At 34.5% G+C, this 20620-nt stretch overlaps 1 protein-coding gene and 2 pseudogenes across 1 annotated transcript; 2 read left to right on the top strand and 1 right to left on the bottom strand.

The window, feature by feature from the left end:
- Positions 1-5212: 5212 nt before the first annotated feature.
- Positions 5213-6607, bottom strand: LOC125819312 (uncharacterized; annotated as a pseudogene).
- An 11759-nt stretch (positions 6608-18366) lies between these two features.
- Positions 18367-19016, top strand: LOC125819331 (proteinase inhibitor PSI-1.2-like). Its single transcript, XM_049498783.1, has 2 exons — positions 18367-18428; positions 18808-19016. The coding sequence occupies exons 1-2, from the start codon at positions 18383-18385 to the stop codon at positions 19014-19016; spliced, it is 255 nt and encodes an 84-aa protein (XP_049354740.1). The 5' UTR covers positions 18367-18382.
- A 184-nt stretch (positions 19017-19200) lies between these two features.
- Positions 19201-20225, top strand: LOC125819311 (galactoside 2-alpha-L-fucosyltransferase-like; annotated as a pseudogene).
- Positions 20226-20620: the final 395 nt, after the last annotated feature.

Here is a 20620-nt window from a genome sequence, read left to right as displayed (position 1 = left end):
TTCAAAATTCCTGTTGCTGCAATTTTTAAGAATAAAAAAAAATATTTTTAACTCATTTTTAACCCATATATTTTAAACTTTATTTTTAACCATGACAAGCAACAATGATGAAGATTTTGTGAAGAACAAGATTATCATGCAATGAAGAAGACAGATCAAACTTTGTCAAGAAAATACAGCCAAAAGAGGAGATTTGTTAGGGTTTTACCCTGATTTTCTTATCATAATTTAAGATTTATTTTCCCTTAAAAAAAAGACAAATCATTAACATAAATGTTTTTACTTTTCCTGAAAGGAAAAATATAATATTCTTTCATATTTGGTTTATTCTTTTCTTTTAGGAAAATGTTTTGGAGTAGCTAGTTCTTTTCTACTAAGAAAGGTTTTAGGACTCTATAAATATAGGTTTGTTCCTTCTAACACAATAGAATCCACAATGTAGTCGTTTAGAGAGTTTTGTTTATGAGGAGATTTATTCTCTCAACAGTTTTAGTATTTTCTTTATATTAGTTTTGATATAATAATATTTTGATTTTTAGTATAAGTTTTTTGTTATCTGATTTATCAACTATATGATTTGCAAATAGTAAGCTTCCGCATGACGCCTTAATCACCTTTCATAACCCAACAGAGCCGGTAGCGGCCCGAGTCATCATATGAAGTTATTGGTTGGGGAAGTGTTGAAAGAATCTGATTGAGTATTTAGTTTACATGATTTACTTGAAAAGTCCTATTTATAGTCAAGTATCATCTGAACTAAAGAAATCTAATCAAAGCAATTTGTTTTTTTTTCTTCCATTATTAAGTGTATATATATATATATATATATTATTATTATTATTATTATTTAGAAAATACAATTAATCTGGACACTCTGACTTGGATTTCTTTCCAAATTTTTCTATTTTCTATTTTTTCTTTTCTCTTCTCCTAGAATTATAGATTATTTTTAAAAAAATATATAAATTAAGAAACATGGTCAATGCAATTTATTTTCTTTCCATTATTAGGTAAACTAGGTAAATTATTCGTGCTTCGCACGTGATTGAACTATTTTCTTAAGCTTACATATGATCATTCGAGAATATCCGTATTTTCGATACATACACTATATTGTCAAGAACATTTTATGAGAAAATCGCCAAATGACCCCCTAATCTATAACCGGATTTCCAACTACACACTTATACTTCACGGGGGTCCTATTACCCCCCAGAGCTATTTTAAAGTGGAATTACTTCCTCCATGAAATGTCATTACCAGACATCTGTCTTGTGGTGAAATACACACACTTGACATGTGTATTCACCATTTAATGAATGTTTTTAAAAAAAACAGTTCTCCTCCTTTCTCTTTCTTTCCCAATAGTTTTTTCAACTCTAACTATACTAAACACCAATTTTTACCTCAATAAATTTCTATATCTCTAACATTTTATAAAAATGAAAATTCAACTCACCTTTTCATCTACTCCGAATCTCTAGAGTCTAGAAGATAGCGATCCTAATTAATCAAATATTTCATCCAACTAATTCAACAATTTTCCACGTTTTTTTACATTTCGTTCGATTTTCTTTCTTAGACAATTTCAGATACACATTAAATGGGTCATGAACATTCGAGATCAGATTCATCCCTTGAAGATTCCGCCGACAACTCAAAATAATCGCGATGCGAAGACCAATTTGAGAAACCTCTCTCTCTTCCCCATTCTTTATTATTTCTCCCTCTAAATTTTCATGATTAATTTATAATTTGAGTTTTTGATTTTGATTCTTCATGAATTTTAGGAGAACATGTAGGATCCTTCTTTCAAAATGTAGAAGAAATTGTTTTGTTTTAGTTTCTTTTATTAAGTTTGAAAATATTTTTTAAATATACAATTACTTCACTTTGATTTTGTTACTCTTGAATCCATCACTTTAAAAAATAATAATTAATGGGTATGTTTTTTTTAAAAAAATAAATTTAATTTGTTAGATATGTTTTAAATAAGTTTATTGAAAAATTATTTATTCATTAAATGCATTTTTGTTGATAATTTTTATTTCAAGCATCCATTGAAAAAGCTTCAACAATGATAATGGTGAAAAATGTTGTATAGATAAATAAGAAAAAAGAGAAAGAAAAAGAAAACTATAAAAAAAATGGAAAAAAATAAAAATAGGCAACTCACTCTCTCAAAGAGAGTGAAATACACTCTCCATGCCAACTCAACACTTAAGGGGTTATTTATTCCATTTTAAAGTAGTTCGGGGGGGGGGGGGGGGAGGTAATAGGACTCCCGCGGATAATAGGTGTGTAATTGGAAATCCTGTAATACGTTGCGGGGTCATTTGGCCATTTTCTCAACATTTTATCTTAAGCCAAAGCGTTTCTCTGAAATCTTAAAGTGCTACTTTTTTTTGTTGCACAAAAATTATGAGTCGTAAAGAGATTTTAAGTATAAGCAAGAAGTATAAGAAAATCTTCATGAAAATAGTTGGCTAGAAGTAACGAAATTTTATAAATTCCAAGAAGTTATAAAGAACAACATCAGACACATTAAAGATGAGACCAAATAGTTTCGAACAACAACACTTCCAAGTACAATGGAACATCACGTCCATACAAGAAAAAAATGAACTAAATTCCAATGAAGGACCTTCGACTCCTTTCTTATGAACATCATTCTCTTTTTTATTATAGTATGTTGTATTATGTATATGTAAAAAAATGACCCTAAAATTGTTAACATCATAAAAGTTTTTCCTCATTGTCTCAGAACAATCATTACTATTGCTTAGGTTGATATCACCGAAATGTCACGCCCCGAGCCTACACCTTAGGTGGGACTGGCACTCGAGAACCATTATATTGCTGGCCCAAAGCGAACCCTTGGTCTGGCTTACTACTCAATGGAAGACTTAACTTAACCAAAGATAAACCCATATAAAACTAAAATGTTATAAAGAAAACATTCAACTAGCCAATAAGGCAAACTCAAGTCTTAAAACAAACAACTGAAATGAATAAGACTAAAGAATTGATATCGTCTAACTGTCTATGAAGCCTCTAATAACTACGAGGGATATCGGGACAGACCCCCAATCATCCTAAACAACTGAACTAGTAAACCAATAAAAGGGATCCTCCGAAATACAAAGAGGCTCACCAACAGACTCTACGATGCTCGACTGGATCAACGAGGCACTGGATGCTCATCTTGATTATCTGTATCTACATCATAACACGATGCAGGCCAAATGACATCAATACATTGAATGTACGAGCATGTGAGGGGAAAACTGAACATAACATAAGCTTGATATGAACTTTGAAAGAAACGCTTGCCTCAGGTTTACTCAACTCATGGATACTTAACTCAATGCATAAATAAACAACAGTAAAGATGCAGTCTATATAAAGCATTTAAAACGGTAAGTAACAACTCAATATATATATATAGTAAATAAATATAATTATGTGGGAGTTTCTTTAACCGACAACCATCACTATGAGCTAAAGTGATGATACATCGTCTCGCCCACGCTGCCAGAACTATCCTATAACTTGCCAGGATATAGAACGCCTCAACTAAGTGGATCCACTAGTCTATGCTAAAGAGCATTAAGGAATCATCTAAAAAGTATAACCCTTTCTACCCACGATAACTACATGGTATATGGAGACTTGTGTTATTATGAACTCGTTCTCATATCGGTGTTCAATACTACTCCCAAAATACTCAGCTCATATGTTTTAAAACAAAACTCTTTCTGTGATTTGAGGTATTACTCAAAAGCTTATCTCCTAAAAGAGATGGAACTCAAAACTACTCACGAAAACTCATTTGGAAATCAATGTTTCCTCTTATCTTAAATGTGAAAACATTTGTTCGCTAGGATTACTTAGTTCCCATGTATCATTTAAAGAAATGAACTTGGCTCTACTCTTTCTCAAATTCAATGCTTAAATCTTTAAAACAAGTTTAAAACGATTGTATAAGACTTTTGAAAGACTCTAAGCACTCTCTTAAATTGACTCTTAGTTCTACCTTGAATTTGATTTATGGATTAAAGGGTCATGATCTTGTGTTATATACAATATCATGATGTTTAGACGTACCTTAGAGTGTAGAAATCAACTAGGAAACGTAGGTATGATTCAAGGAAACTCAAATGGAAAGAAGTGGGAAAAGGTAGAAAACTGGCGTCCCTGGCACTCCGAGTGGCGCGGGCGCTAGAGGGAAAACTTAAGAAGCTGGGTTGGGGTGCATTGGCTAGCGTGGCGCCCAGAGCCCAAACTATAGAAGTTTATTTGGGGAGCTCTGAGTGGCGTGGCGCCTCATCCCCATCCCCAGAGTTTTGACGAATTTTCATGTTCTTTTTTCAACTCTAAACTCCCTAGATTCGAATGGTTCCTTCCCTAAATGCTTGGAATAAAATGTGCTAGAAACTACTCAAAACAACATCAATTTTCATGAATTTAACTCAAGAACTTCTCATCAACTTCAACAAATCAAGAACCCAATATAATTTCAACAAAACCCATCAAGAACTCAATTTCTATACTTTCAAGAACATAAATTCGCAGAATTGAATCATGTTTGGCGCGTGGGTGAACTAACCCAACGCTATGTGATCTTACATGTAGGGATCAACCCTTGGCGAAATTCACAAGCTTAGCTTCAAGAACGTGACGAATCCTTGCTTCTTCTCCTCTTTTTTTCTCTTTTCTCAAAACCCTAACTTAATCTTGTAAAGCGTAAACTGAAACAATTCAGTTTAGACTCCAACTTAATTACCAAAAACGAAATTAATTAATTGGGTGGTGAAAAGACCATAATCTAGACAACCCAACTTTGAATGGTCATATCTCCCTCATACGAACTCGAAATCAAGAAAACTTGGCCACGTTGGAAAGATAATTCAAAGATATTTCCTACGGTATCTTGTAGCATTCCTAACTTATCCTGAACTAGGAGTTATGATCATTTGAAGTTGACCGAAAACTCAAGCTTAGCATAACTTAAACAAATTTCGAGATTTTTCATTTCTTTCCAAAAATGACTCTTTCTAATTCTAGATCTTTCACTTAGCGAGGTGTTACAATATCTCTCCCTTGGAAACATTCATCCTCGAATGAGATCACTCTAAGTAGACTAATGGCGTAACATCTAACGTTCAACTCAAACACCCAACAAGCAAATTTAACACATTAGGCATTTCAATTAAAGAGTACTACGAAGAGAATTAGTAGTTTGGTCTGGAATTTCTTCTGGCTCAAAGAGATGTGGATACCTCTTCTTCATATCCTTCTTAGCTTCCCAAGTAGCTTCCTCAACAAACTGATTTCTCCAAAGAACTTTGTCCGATGCTACTTCCTTGGTCCTCGACTTGCGAACCTGACGGTCTAGAATCTAAACATGGATCTCCTCATAAGACAAGTTATCCTTAATACCAATATCTTCAGTTGGTATGATAAGTGAAGGATCTCACATGCACTTCTACTACATGGAAATATGAAATACCAGATGGACCACTGCTAATTCTTGTGGTAGCTCTAACTCATAAGCTATATTACCAATCCTTTTGGATATTCTGTAAGGGATAATATATCGGGGACTAAGCTTCCCCTTCTTACCAAACCTCATAACACCCTTCATGGGTGAAATTTTCAAGTGCACTCTATCATCTACTTCAAAATCTAATTCCCTTCTCCTAACATCAGTGTAGGATTTCTGATGACTCTGCGTTGTTTTCAACCTCTCTTGAATAACTTTCACTTTCTCCATAGCTTGATGAACTAAGTCTGGTCCTATCAACCTAGATTCACCAACCTCAAACCATCCAATTGAAGATTTGCATCTTCTCCCATAAAGAGCTTCATTAAGAGCCATCTGGATGCTAGAGTGTTAACTATTGTTATATGCAAACTCAATGCGAGGTAGGTGATCATCCCAATTAACTTTGAAATCAATCACACAGGCCCTCAACATATCTTCTAAGGTCTGAATAGTGCGTTCCGCTTGACCATCTGTCTGAGGATGAAAAACAATACTTAAGTTCACCTCTGAACCCAAGCCTTTACGAAAAGATTTCCAGAACTGTGCAGTAAATTGTGCACCTCTATCTGATATAATCGAAACTAGCACCCCATGAAGTCTAAATACCTCTTAAAGATACAACTTGGCATAATCCGTTGCTGAATGGGTAGTCTTTACTGGCAAAAAGTGGGTTTATTTTGTCATTCTATCAACAATCACCCAAATAAAATCATGTTGCCTGCGAGACCATGGCAACCCAGTAATGAAGTCCATATTGATCATCTCCCACTTCCATTCTGGAATCTCTATATTCTGAGCTATACCACCGGGCCTTTGATGCTCTACCTTAACTTGTTGGTAATTCGGACACTTAGCAACAAACTCTACAATGCTCTTCTTCATACTACTCCACCAATAAAATTCTCTCAAGTCACAATACATCTTTGTGGAACCCGGATGAATGGAATATTTGGAGCTATGAGCTTCCTCCATGATCCTCTCTTGGAGTTCATCCACCCTTGGTACACACAACCTACCTTGATACCTCAATACGCCATCTCCCTCTTGTTCAAAAGCCATTACTTTTTATTTATGAACATTTGCCTTCAAGTCAAGTAAAATAGGGTCTTGGTCTTGTTTCTCCTTAATTTCAGACACTAATGATGATTCAACCCCATTCATCACCACTAATCCTTCTTCTGTGGAATCCATTAGGCTAACTCCTAATCGTGCAAGTCTGTGCATATCTTTCACTAACTCTTTCTTTTCTTTCTCAACATGGGCGTGACTACCCATAGACATCCTGCTCAATACATCAGCAACAACGTTAGCCTTATGTGTGTGATAGATGATACTCATGTCATAGTCCTTGAGTAACTCTAACCACCTCCTCTGTCTGAGATTAAGCTCTTTATGACTAAACACATACTGAATACTCTTGTGATTGGTGAACACATCCACATGAACACCATAAAGATAATGAGACCATATTTCAAAGAAAATACTACGACAACCAACTCTAGGTCATGGGTTGGATAATTCTTCTCGTGAACTTTCAGTTGTTTGGAGGCATAAGCTATAACTTTACCATTCTGCATTAACACACAACCCAAACCAACTCTGGAAGCATCACAATATACAATAAAACCTTGAGTACCTTCTGGTAAGGTCAATACTAGGGCAATAGTCAACCTCTTTTTTAATTTCATGAAAGGTTTTAATTTCTCACAAACTTCAGACCATTGAAACTTCACTATTTTCTAAGTCAACTTGATCAAAGGGGATGAAATAGATGAGAACCCCTCGACGGACCTTCTATAATATCCAGCCAATCCCAAGAAACTCCTAGTATCAGTTGGAGATGTGGATCTAGGCCAATTCTGCACTGCCTCTATTTTCTGAGTATCAATCCTAATTCCATCACCGAAAATAATATGGCCTAAGAATGCCACAGACTCAAGCCAGAACTCACACTTAGAGAACGTAGCATACAACTCTCTATCCCTTAGAGTTTGGAGAACTATTCTGAGATGGCTAGCATGATCATCCTCTTTTCTCGAATAGATTAGAATGTCATCAATGAATACTATAACAAACATATCTAAATAAGGCTTGAATACTCTGTTCATAAAGTCCATGAATGTTGCAGGAGCATTGGTTAAACCAAAGGACATAACTAGGAACTCATAGTGACCATAGCTAGTTCTGAAAGATGTCTTAGGAATATCACTTTCTCTTACTCTCAACTGATGATAGCCAGATCTGAGGTCTATCTTGGAAAAACAAGTGGCACCCTGAAGTTGATCAAAGAGATAATCAATTCTTGGAAGAGGATACTTATTCTTGATAGTAACCTTGTTCAACTGACGGTAATCTATACACATTCTAAGGGAACCATATTTTTTCCTCACAAATAAGACTGGAGCGCCCCAAAGTGAGACACTTAGTCGAATAAAACCCTTATCAAGGAGATCTTTCAATTGTTCTTTTAGCTATTTCAACTCTGTTAGATCCATTCTATATGGCAGAATAGATTTATGACGAGTATCGGGAATTATATCTATACCTAAGTCTATTTCTCTCTCAAGAGGGACTCCGGGTAGATAATCTGGAAAGACATCTGGAAACTCACTCACAACAGGAACCAACTCAATAAGAGATGTCTCAACACTAGAATCATTAACTCAGACTAAGTGATAGACACAACCCTTGAAAACTAACGTTATCGCCTTAAGGTACGAAATGAAACGACCCTTAGACACTGCTGAACTACTCCTCCACTCAAAGACTGGCTCATTAGAAAGCTGGAATTTGACAACCCGAGTTCTACAATCAATGGAGGCATAACAGGCATGAAGCCGGTCCATACCTAAAATGACATCAAAATCTACCATTTCTAACTCAACTAAATCAGCCATGGTGCTATTGTGATTGATGGAAATGACACAATCACGATAGACTCTCTCAGCTAGAATAGACTCACTAACAGGTGTAGAAACACTAAAGGGCTCACGAAGTTCCTCAGGAAGAACATCAAAATTCATTGCAACATAAGGAGTTATAAAAGATAAACTCACTCCTGGATCTAGCAAAGCATAAACATCAAAAGTAAAGACTTTGATCATACCAGTGACAACATCTGGAGAATTTTCTTGCTGTTGACGACTCGTGATAGCATATAGGCAGTTTGCTCCTCCGCTAGTACCTGAAGTAACTCCTCTAGGTTCAGCCCTGTCTGGTGGAGCAACTGAAAAAGATTGGGCTCTATTACCCATATTTCCATTTCCCTTCCTGTTCTTAGGACACTTTTCATGAAGTGACCCTCTTGACTGCACTTGAAACATCCTGTAGAGACATCACGACAAGCACCTAGGTGGTTCCTACCACACTTAGCACATGTAGGAGCCCAATTACCTCCTTGTGCCACACTACCCTGAACTGAGCAGGTCTAGCTCTGAAATTTTATGAATTCTGACTATTATACTCACATTTGTTCCTTGGTGCAAGTGCGCTAGCAGATGATGGAGCAAGTCCCTTATGTTTTTGTTGGAGAGAAGACCGGTTCACATTATTCTTTTGCTGCCCGGACTCATTGCATAACGTCTTAGCCTTCTTGTTTCTGAATTCTTCCCTATCCCTCAGCTTCTCTTCCTCAACCTACTGCACATAAACCATCAACCTTGCTATATCCATGTCCCCTATTAGCATAGTTGCCTTTCCCTCTTTGCTTGATAGATGAGATAACTCAACAACAAATAAACTCATCCTGCTCCTCATATCAACAACTATCTCCAGAGCATATCGGGAAAGTTGGGTGAACTTCAATCTATACTCATGAACACTCAAAGGTTCTTACGTAAGGGTAAGGAATTCCTGTACCTTGGCTTCTCTCAGTTCCCGGGGAAAGAAACACCCTAAAAAAGAACTCTCAAACACAGCCCAACTCAAAATCGGTGCATCCTCAGCCCTACTTTTCTTCCACTGGTCAAACCAGTTCTTAGAAAGACTCTTTAGTTGATATGCAGCTAGTTCTACTCGCTCAACATCAGTAACGTGCATAACCTCAAACACCTTTTGCAGTTCCTCAACAAAACTTTTCGGATCCTCAGTAGTGCTTGAACCAGTGAAGCTTGGAGGATTCATCCTCAAGAACTCACGGATCCTCGAAGTATCATTCCTTTCCTATCGGTTCTCCCTCTACCCAGCTTGGTTGATCACATCTTGACTTAACATTCTGATCGCTTCCCTGAACTCAACATTGGTGACTTCTCCTTGGGGTTGCACTCCAAGTGTATTAGGTACCCCTTGTTCCTCCACATTACGCCTAGCAGGACGACCTCTGACACCTCTTCACGGAGGCATGACTTGAAAGACAAGCACGAGCACGAGTTAGAAAGAAACTTTCATAGAGATAAACTCTATCGCACGAAATGAATGTGAAAGAAGTCAGATAGTTCCTAAATGTCAAAGCCTCTTAATTATAGATGTGGCGCTCTTTACACTGATAACTAGGTCTCTACAGACATGGCTTTATAGACTCCCTATGACTCTTAAACTCTGTGCTCTGATACCAAGTTTGTCACACCCCTAGCCTACACCCCGGGCGAGATTGGCACTTGAGAACCATTGTTGGCCCCAAGCGAACCCTTAGCCTGACTTACTACTCAGCAGAAGACTTAACCAAAGATAAACCCATATAAAACTAGAATGTTATAAATAAAACATTCAACTAGCCAATAAGGCAAACTCAAGTCTTAAAACAAACAACTGAAATGAATAAGACTAAAGAATTGATATCGTCTAACTATCTATGAAGCCTCTAATAGCTATTAGGGATGTCGAGATAGACCCCCGATCATCCTAAACAATTGAACTAGTAAAGCACTAAAAGGGATCCTCCGAAATGCAATGAGGTTGACCAATAGACTCTAAGATGCTCGACTGGATTAACGAGGCACTGGATACTGATCTTGATTACCTGTATCTGCATCATAACACTATGCAAGCCAAATGGCATTAGTACATTGAATGTACGAGCATGTGAGGGGAAAACTGAACATAACATAAGCTTGAAATGAACTTTGAAAGAAATGCTTACCTCAGGTTTACTCAACTCATGAATACTCAACTCAATGCATAAATAAACAACAGTAAAGATGCAGTTTATATAAAGCATTTAAAACAGTAAGTAATAAATCAATATACATATATAGTAAATAAATATCATTCTGTGGGATTTTCTCTAACCGACAACCATCACTATGAGCTAAAGCGATAATACAACATCTCGCCCACGCTGCCAGAATTGTCCTATAACTTGTTGGGATATAGAATACCTCAACTAAGTGGATCCACTAGTCTTTGGTAAAAATCATCTAAAAAATATGACCATTTCTACTCATGATGACTATATGGTATATGGAGACTTATGTTATTATGAACTCGTTCCCATATCGGTGCTCAATACTACTCCCAAAATACTCAGCTCATATGTTTTAAAGCAAAATTCTTTTTGTGATTTGAGGTAATTACTCAAAAGCTTATCTCCTAAAAGAGATGGAACTCAAAACTACTCATGAAAACTCATTTGGAAATCAATGTTTCCTCTTATCTGTGAAAACATTTGTTCGCTGGGATTACTTAGTTCCCATGTATCATTTAATGAAATGAACTTGGCTCTACTCTTTCTCAAACTCAATGCTTAAATCTTTAAAATAAGTTTAAAACGATCGTATAAGACTTTTGAAAGACTCTAATAACTCTCTTGACTTGACTCTTAGCTTTACCTTGAATTTGATTTATGGATTCAAGGGTCATGATCTTGTGTTATAGACAATATCATGATGTTTAGACGTACCTTAGAGTGTAGAAATCAACTAGGAAACGTAGGTATGATTCAAGAAAACTCAAATGGAAATAAGTGGGAAAAGGTAGAAGAACTGGCATCCCTGGCACTCTGAGTGGCGCGGGGCGCCATAGGGCAAACATCAGAAGCTGGGTTGGGGCGCACTGGCTAGCGCGGCACCCCAGAGCCCAAACTACAGAAGTTTATTTGGGGAACTCTGAGTGGCGTGGCGCCCCAGCCCCCTCCCCAGACTTTTGACGAATTTTCATGCTCGTTTTTCAACTCTAAACTCCCTAGATTCGAATGGTTCCTTCCCCAAATGCTTAGAGTCGAATACTCAACCAAAATGTGCAAGAAACTTCTCAAAACAACATCAATTTTCATGAATTTAACTCAAGAACTTCTCATCAACTTCAACAAATCAAGAACCCAATAGAATTTCAACAAAACCCATCAAAAACTCAATTTCTATACTTTCAAGAACATAAATTCGCGGAATTGAATCATGTTTGACGCGTGGGTGAACTAACCCAATGCTATATGATCTCACATACCTCATAGGGATCAACCCTCGGTAAAATTCACAAGTTTTGCTTCAAGATCGTGACGAATCCTTGCTTCTTCTCCTCTTTTCTCCTCTTCTTTTCTCTTTTCTCAAAACCCTAACTTAATCTTGTAAAGCGTAAACTGAAACAATTCAGTTTAGACCCTAACTTAATTACCAAAAATGAAATTAATTAAGTGGGAGGTTAAAAGACCATAATAGCCTTCTAAAATCCGGTTTTGACTTTTCTTATCTAGACACCCAACTTTAAATGGTCATATCTCCCTCATACAAACTCGAAATCAAGAAAACTTGGCGGCGTTGGAAAGATAATTCAAATTTCTTTCTTACGGTATCTGGTAGCACACCTAACTCATTCTGATCTAGGAGTTATGGTCGTTTGAAGTTGACCAAAAACTCAAGCTTAACATAACTTAAACAAATTTCCAGATTTTTCATTTCTTTCCAAAAAGAACTCTTTCTAATTCTAGCTCTTTCACTTAGAGAGATGTTACACGGACCCAATTATTTGGAATTGAACCATAGTTATTGCTATGGTTATAGTATACAATTACAAAGAATTAATACAATGATCAACCAAGCAATATGTGGCATCTGAATGGAACTATTCACAACTGGATATTCTAAACCAAAATTTTGATACATAACATATTAAAATCTCATAGCATAATTCTTTGAGCACTTGAACTCAAAAATATCCACAAATAATTATAAATATGACCTTACTTTCCTAATAATCAAGAAGAAAAAGACATGTTGCTTAACATATTTTTAAAAAAGATACTCTGTCGGGCAGTATCCAAGTTTGCAGTTCACAAATTTAATTGAAAGAAGACAAAAGAATGAGTTATCACTACACTAAAAATGATCTTTAACGTCAACTAATAGCTTAATTGCTGCTAAATATGTATTTTTGGAGGCAATTAATACTCTCTACAAATGTCTCTAAAGCCTACAGTGACATTGAATCTAATGACAATAAATTAATGTCGGTAAAGGTTATAACACTCTTCGTTAATGTGCATATTTATAGCCAATAAAAAATATCTTTGTTATAGTGTATTTTGAGCATCGGTTAGTTTCAAGAAAACTTGATCTCTAATTATGTCCAAAAATAAGAGAGGAAGAAACATGACAAATTAGTCAATTTGCGATAAAAGAAGTGGACTAACTGTCTCTATACTAGTATCTTAAGAAGAGTGAAGTGACATATAAAATATTTGTACCTAAGATAAAACAATCAGAATAATATACTAACTGTGGCAACCAAGAGAGCAATCAGTTTGGTTCTTTTAACAAACTTCACCATTGATTCTGTAATAGTTACACTAATAGCTATCAAATATAGCACAACCCACAAGCAATTTTCTCAAAAACTATATGAAGAAACTTGTAGAAATGGACAAAAGAGAAGATCAATTTTCAATCATCCTTTCCAGAATTTTTAACAGAGTTAAAAAAAGTCACCAAAATAGCAAAAAGAAATTGCAATAGTTACATGAATGACTATGACTTGTAGTAAAAGGTTAAGTTTCATGAAATAGGAGGAAGAAAATTTTGAGGAATGAAACACACTTTATAAGAAGCTTAATTAGTGTATTTTAATTCGACTTCCTTATAACAGAAAAAACCCTACAAATATTATTGGCAGAAATAGAAGTATTGTTTACTAACCAAAATATATATGAAGAAGCCTGTTGAAAAGGACAAAAGAGAAGATCAATTTTCAATCATCCTTGTTGGGATTTTTAATAGAGTTAAAAAAAAGTCACTAAAATAGCAAAAAGAAATTGCAATACTTACATGAATCACTATGACTTGCAGTAAAAGATTAAGTTTCATGAAATAGGATGAAGAAAACTTTGAGGAATGAAACACACTTCATAAGAAGCTTAATTAATGTATTTAAATCCGACTCCCTTATGACAGAAAAAAACCTACAAATAATGGTGGCAATGTAGAAGTTTTGCTTACTAACGAACCAAATGTTATAAATTCAACCATTACATCAGCGTTATGAGTTGTGGATTAAGAGGCGCAAGAGTAGTAATGTTACATTGCAATTGAAATCAATTTTCTTTGTTTATTCTTTCTTCTTTTGGTGCCTTGCAATTAAGCGTTGAATTTTAAAAGGTGTGAATGGAAAATGATAAGTTGTGACTTTTGTGAAAAATTGTGACTTTTGTAATGAGTCATAACTTTTATGAAAAATTGTGACTTTTATGAAGAGTTCTGATTTTTCTAAAAAGTTTCGACTTTTATGAAAAGTTCTGACTTTTATGAAAAGTTCTGACTTTTCGGTAAGATTGTGACTTTTAAGGGTAAAATAAGAATCCTGATCAGTGAGGGCACCACATAAGTGGATCTAAGATTCTCTCTTTTAGGAAATAAAATTAATCTGGTCACTTGAATTGAATTTCTTACTATATTATAATTTATTTTATAATTTTTCTTTTGTCTTCTCCTAGAATCATAGATTAGTTTTTTAGAAAAGATCTAAATTAAAGAAATTTGGTCAATGCAATTTATTTTATTTTCATTATTAAGTATATATAAACTATTTTTACACATTTATTTTTAGATTAAAATAACAAAAATAAGTTAAAAGATTAGTCCAAAAAGGTCTATTGTTCCAAACTTCCCTCGAAATTCCAGCGGGTCTAAAAATCAACTTCCAAAAATTGAGGTGGTCTCGACTCACGAGAATAGAAGTAGAAAGTACTCCTAAATCACATGATCCCGTCTATAAATAAACCTACTTTCCCATCTATTCCTTCATGTTTATGCAATTTGATCGATGGTTGAAACCGATGATAAGTGCGGTGTTCCAATTTCATGATCGATTTGAATATGTGACTTCATGATTCTCATACCAGACCACAAGGCCACTTGCTTGGATTCAGTCTAGGTAAGGTTTTATTGAGTTTTCATATTGCACTTTCTCTATGAGTATTAAATCTTGGGTTTCTCTATCTAATTGTTGAAGTGATCATGAATAGAGATTAATTGGAAAAAAAGTTATCCATGTTGCACTTAATAAATCATTGCATAGCATGTCTATTACATAAAATTTATTTACTTTACCATCGATAATTAACGTCTCAATTGGGGCCATGCTCTTCTGGAGTTATTTTTCGTTAAGTTTAGAGTTGAATTTACTCTCTTTCATCCTCTTTCGAAACCCTAGCATGGGGAACGACATGTTATAGGAAACCCTAGCATGGGGAACGACATGGTGTAGGTAGTTTTCTATTTTCTTGGCCAGTAAGGCTTCGGTAGATACCAAGAAATAACCTCACATGTTAGATTTGAATACGAGACTTCATGATTCTCATACCAAACTATGAGACCACTTGCTTGGATTTAGTGTAGGTGGGGAATTATAGAGTTTTCATATTGTAATTAAAAATATGACATCTGAACTTAACTCAATCTCAGAAGCTAGTTCATTTCATTCTCCAACCAACATGGACTCTAACACCCCATTCATGCTCAGGCCCAACTAGAGTATATACTAAGAGTCTAAACTAGGATGAATATGTATGTGATAGCATGTAAAGATATGTCATCTAGGTTTAACTCAATCCTAAAATCTAGTTAAGAAGGGAGGATTGCTCAAGTACATATAAGAAGACAATTAGTCCATTCCCTAACCAACATGGAACTCTAACACATATTTTTTTTAAAGAGAAACGACATAAAATGACACTTGAAGTTGTCCTGAATTTTCAAAAGACACCTAAAGTTTGCGGGCGTCCTATTACTCCATGAAACTATTTCAAATCACAATAAATAAACATTTTTGACCCATTTTCACAATAGTTATTTTATCACATTTGATAGGCGTGTGGAGGAGTAAAAATACACCCCCAAACCAATGTAAAAATGCCATGTGGCATTGACAATTTGAATATTAAAAGACCCACTTTCCATCTTCTCCAAAACCTCCATTGATAGATGTTAAAGAGCTTTCCATCTACAACCAAAAAAAAAAATCCCCATCCTCAATGAAATTATCATCTAGCTTTACTAGCTTCAATTTCTTCCTTTTATTTTATTTAAAAGTTATGAAATCAACTAATTTGTAAATCTTGAAAGTGCAATTGCAAACAAATTTCAAAACTAAATCAGTGAAGAAACATTCAAACTCAAATCAGTCCTAAACTAACACTACACACACATGAATAATAGATAACACAAGAAGAAAATAACAACAAATCACTATAAAGATGATTTTACAAAAAATCACTACTATATAAAAAGAATTTTAAACCAAAATTTGCATTCAAATCAAGAAACAATTAACATGTGAGCCTTCACTTCTTCATTTTGACTCCATAATTCAAGAAATTATCTCCGCAAAATAAATTTATTATGACTATTGAAATGCTTTAGGATTTTGATCATCAAAGAGAGAGAGAGTGGAGTGAAAATCTAAAAAGGGTTTAGGGTTAAAAGGTGCGGGTCATGATTAAAATGTGAATGGGTCAAGATTTTGTTCAATTTTTACTAAATAGATTGGGAAAAATACTCCCGTTGTCCCTAATTACTTGTCCATTTTGACAAATCAAGAAAGGACAATTTTTTTTTACCCATTATACCATCAATTAAATGACTAATTACTTTGAAAAATGTAGAACTTTTCATCCACTTCATAATTAATAGGAATAAAATGGTAAACTCACTATGTCATTAATTGTTTTCTTAATATGTGTGTCATTTCAAAAGTGGACAAGTAATTAGGGACAGAGAGAGTATGTAATTATATTATTAATTGGGGTGAGATTCACGCTCAAGCCGTGAGAATGCAGATTGTGTAAAAAGTGTGTATTTATTGTGATTCTGAAATGTTTTGTGGGATAATAGAACACCCGCAAAGTTAAGGTATCTTTTTGAAAATTCGAGACAACTTCAGGTGTCACTTTATGTCTTTATTCTTTTTTTTAATCCTAATTACTAGTTTGGGAATTGAGACATAATTGACAGATTTTAAGTAGTTTCTCCAAGCGTTTAACGAAATTTTGTGGAGACCTTTGGTTTTTGAAGTGTTAGTAGGCAATTGACTAGATGGACATAGCAAAGATATCAATGTGTTTTGAGTTTGATGGTACTGATTTAAAAATGATTTTTTTTATAATTTGAGAGTGAAGTACTAAGAATTAACAATTTGTCAAGATATGCCCATCATGTTTTCTTTTCACCATCATATATAAATACTATGATTTGAATAGATATTTTCTCTCAACAAATATAGTCACAGAATATGTTCTTCCTGGAGTAAACATCATATAGATTTAACAAAGGTTTCAATACAAACAGTAAATTTAGTTATAGAAAAATATACAAATGTTAGCTTTGTTTTCAATCCTAAATCTTTATCTAAAAATGATACAATTTCTTATCACCTACTCAATCAATCACATATTTTTTTTAAAAGGGCAAAGCATAATCAAGAACCTATTTTAGTGCAAAATCAAGAACCCGACAAATTTAAAAGAGAGAAAAATAAAAATTAAGATAAAGGCACAGACTTGAAGCGAAAATATGAAAAAATCCAGAATATACAAATGAACCAAAAGAAATACTATCAATATAGCTTGAAACACTATAACACTAACACCTTCTCCTTCTTTTTTTCAACAAGGAGAAGGATTAAGTTCGTCGTAACATTGTGTAGAACGAAATTTGTGACTATATTGTGAATTAACAGTAATCAAACATTCCTGAACTTTATATTTGTATTGGGAAAATGCATAAGTACCCCCCAGCCTATGTCCAAAATCTCAAAGACACACCTAACCTTTACTAAGGCCCTATTAGCCCCCCCCCCCCCCCCGGAACTTATTATATATATAATTTTCTACCCCTTTTTGGCCTACGTGGCACTATCTTGTGGGCCCAACGTGTGTTGACTATTTTTTCAATGATAGTGCCACGTAGGCCAAAAAGGGGTAGAAAATTATATATAAAATAAGTTCAGGGGGGTAATAGGACCTTAGTAAAGGTTAGGTGTGTGTCTGGGATTTCGGGCATAGGCTGGGGGTACTTATACATTTTCCCTATTTGTATTAGTAAAGTTGTAAAATTATTTTTTATACCAATTACTACATAGAAAAAACATAAGACTTTTTTGGATAAAATAAGATTTTTTTATTTTATAATAATAATTTGGATCTGATTCAGATGGGAATGGGATTAATCTTTGGGATAAGCATAAGATTTTTTTTCAAAGGTATACCAAATATTCAAACAGTTGGCTGGGTCATATATACACTCCAATGTGAAGGCTGCATTTGAGTTAACTTTGACAAAACACAATTTGGTCCATTATGATATGATAAAAGTTATTCCTAGTTGTATTTTAATATCTTTTATTTGCTCTATAAATAGCTTAAGAGATTATAACATCCTCAAATTAAAGCAAGCAAATTCAAAGAAATATACAATGGCCTTTTACAAAGTTGGTATCCTTTCTCTCCTCCTATTGTCTGGTAAGGCTTTTTTTATATATAATAAAATCTCTTTATAATCAATGACGTTACGTTTGTTGTCTTGATATTTATTGATGCAAAATATTGTTATAAAAAACCTATGATATACAAAGAAAAATTTAGCAAAATAGGTCACCTTTACCCTATTGTTAAATTTTGGTAGCAACTAATTACAACCCTCCACATACACAAGCTGCATATATTTTAATATAATACAATTGATGACGTGGCCATCCAACATGAAAAAAACCTTGGTTAGAGGATGATTGTTATAGAAAGGTCTAACTGTATTCTGTTGCACATCAAACTTTCAAGCTAAAAAAATGTAATATGATACCTTGCTTATTGTGTTGATCAAATATTTGTGTGTTTTTCATAGGTATATTTCTGTTGGGAATTGAGGTGGAATATGGAAATGCTCAGAAGATGTGTCTCCAGGTTTGTCACAATGAAGTTGCTTACATGACTTGCCCCTCTTCAGGAGATGAGAAAATTACTGAAGTATGTGTCAACTGTTGCACAGCAGATGAAGGCTGTAAATTATTCCGCGCTGATGGATCGTTAATTTGTACTGAAACCCCTGAATAATATATATATATATATATCTATACTTAGTAAAATGTAATCATTAAATTCATATTCGTTTGTAATAAGACCTGAGTTATTTTACTCTGGAGATTCGTAATAATATTTGCATCCTATAGCTATTTTGTCTAAGGTTTTAAAGATTTCAATAATCATCCTATATATAGCTATTTTCAGCCACAGTTAAAGTGCTCCTTCTGGAATTGATGAAAAATCTTGTCTGAGTAGACACAAATCCGCCTTATATCATAAACTTCTTTACAAGCCATCGTCTTCCTCATCTCATGTCAAGATTAGGAGACTACGAGGCACTTCATAAGCAATGTGGTCCTCATACAGAATTATACAACAGGAGCGTTGAGCTTATCAAGTCAGGTGAATACAATGGATCAGCAGATTGTAATTACTTGGTCTGGATTTCCTTTAGTGGTTTAGGAAATAGAATGCTAACTTAAGCTTCTGCTTTCCTATATGCTCTTCTTACTAATCGAGTCCTACTCGTTGATCCTGGAGTTAACATGCCTAGTCTATTTCTGTGAACCTTAATTTTCAAGATGTTTCCTGGTTGATTTCCCTTTGTTCAATCAGTTTAGTACCTTTGATCTGCCTACGGTTATATGGTGAAGCACGATATAATCGGCAATTCATCGACTCAAATGACTATGATTGATCAAGATAAATTATTTTTCTGTGACCACAATCAAAGTTTTCTCAAGAAAATCCCCTGCCTTTTTTTTTCATCCCCTGGCTAGTCATGAAGACAAATACTTATTTTGTGCCTTCTCTATTCTAGATCCCATCATTTTAGCAAAAAATCAGTAATCATTTTCCGGAAAAAGTAACCATCTTCTATTTTCTTAGTAGATATTTGTTTTGAATCCCCCTAATTCTATATTGGGGCTTGTAAAGAGGTAGTATCAAACTTATTTGAAAAATTAGGCATACAAATTAGATCAGTCTTGGAGAGAGGTGACAGTCCTTTTAAGTATGTAGTGGATCAAATCATCGATTGTACTATGAAGGAAAATCTGCTGCAAGAAATCAACCGGCAGTGAGGCTATAGTCCACGAAGCAGGGGAAGATCATAGCCGTACTGATAACTTCTCTAAGGCTTGGATACTCAGAAGAGTTCCAGAAAATGTACTGACAGGAGAGATAGTTAGCTTTTATCAGCCAAGTCAGGCGGAATATCATTTGTCGTTGTATTTGTAAAATCACAATAGATGGCTTAACATGGCATATAGATCTTAGTCATTGTTTATTAGCATGAATTATGTTTGAAGTCTTAGTTTATATATATATATATATATATATATATATATATATAACTATCTCTGTCACAAAATGCTTTCTCTTAATAGTTATTATTCTTGAAAACTACAAACACGTCAGTTATAGGGAGATGACACTCTAGACAATTAAATTCGAGTCCGCAAAACAATAATCAAGATTAGAAAATAATGCAATAATCATTTTTATTGACTTCAGAATATGAATATCACAATCTCTATGATTCCTCTGATTCGTCTTTTCAGATATAAATTCAAAGGCTCTTGAACTTGATCTTGGATTCAAGGGCTTTGGAGCTTGTTTTTGAATCTTCGATG

This window comes from Solanum verrucosum, unplaced genomic scaffold, assembly GCF_900185275.1.
Source record: "Solanum verrucosum unplaced genomic scaffold, falcon-dt-bn FXZP01000207.1, whole genome shotgun sequence".
In the NCBI taxonomy this organism is placed as follows: domain Eukaryota; kingdom Viridiplantae; phylum Streptophyta; class Magnoliopsida; order Solanales; family Solanaceae; genus Solanum; species Solanum verrucosum.
The sequence above is the reverse complement of the archived record's forward strand: the minus strand, read 5'-3'. Positions and strand labels throughout refer to the sequence as shown.

Coding starts and splice junctions, on each gene's coding strand:
- LOC125819331 (XM_049498783.1), top strand. CDS start 18,383: ATGGCCTTTTACAAAGTTGGTATCCTTTCTCTCCTCCTATTGTCTG. Junction 18,429..18,807: donor TTCTCTCCTCCTATTGTCTG/GTAAGGCTTTTT, acceptor TGTTTTTCATAG/GTATATTTCTGTTGGGAATT.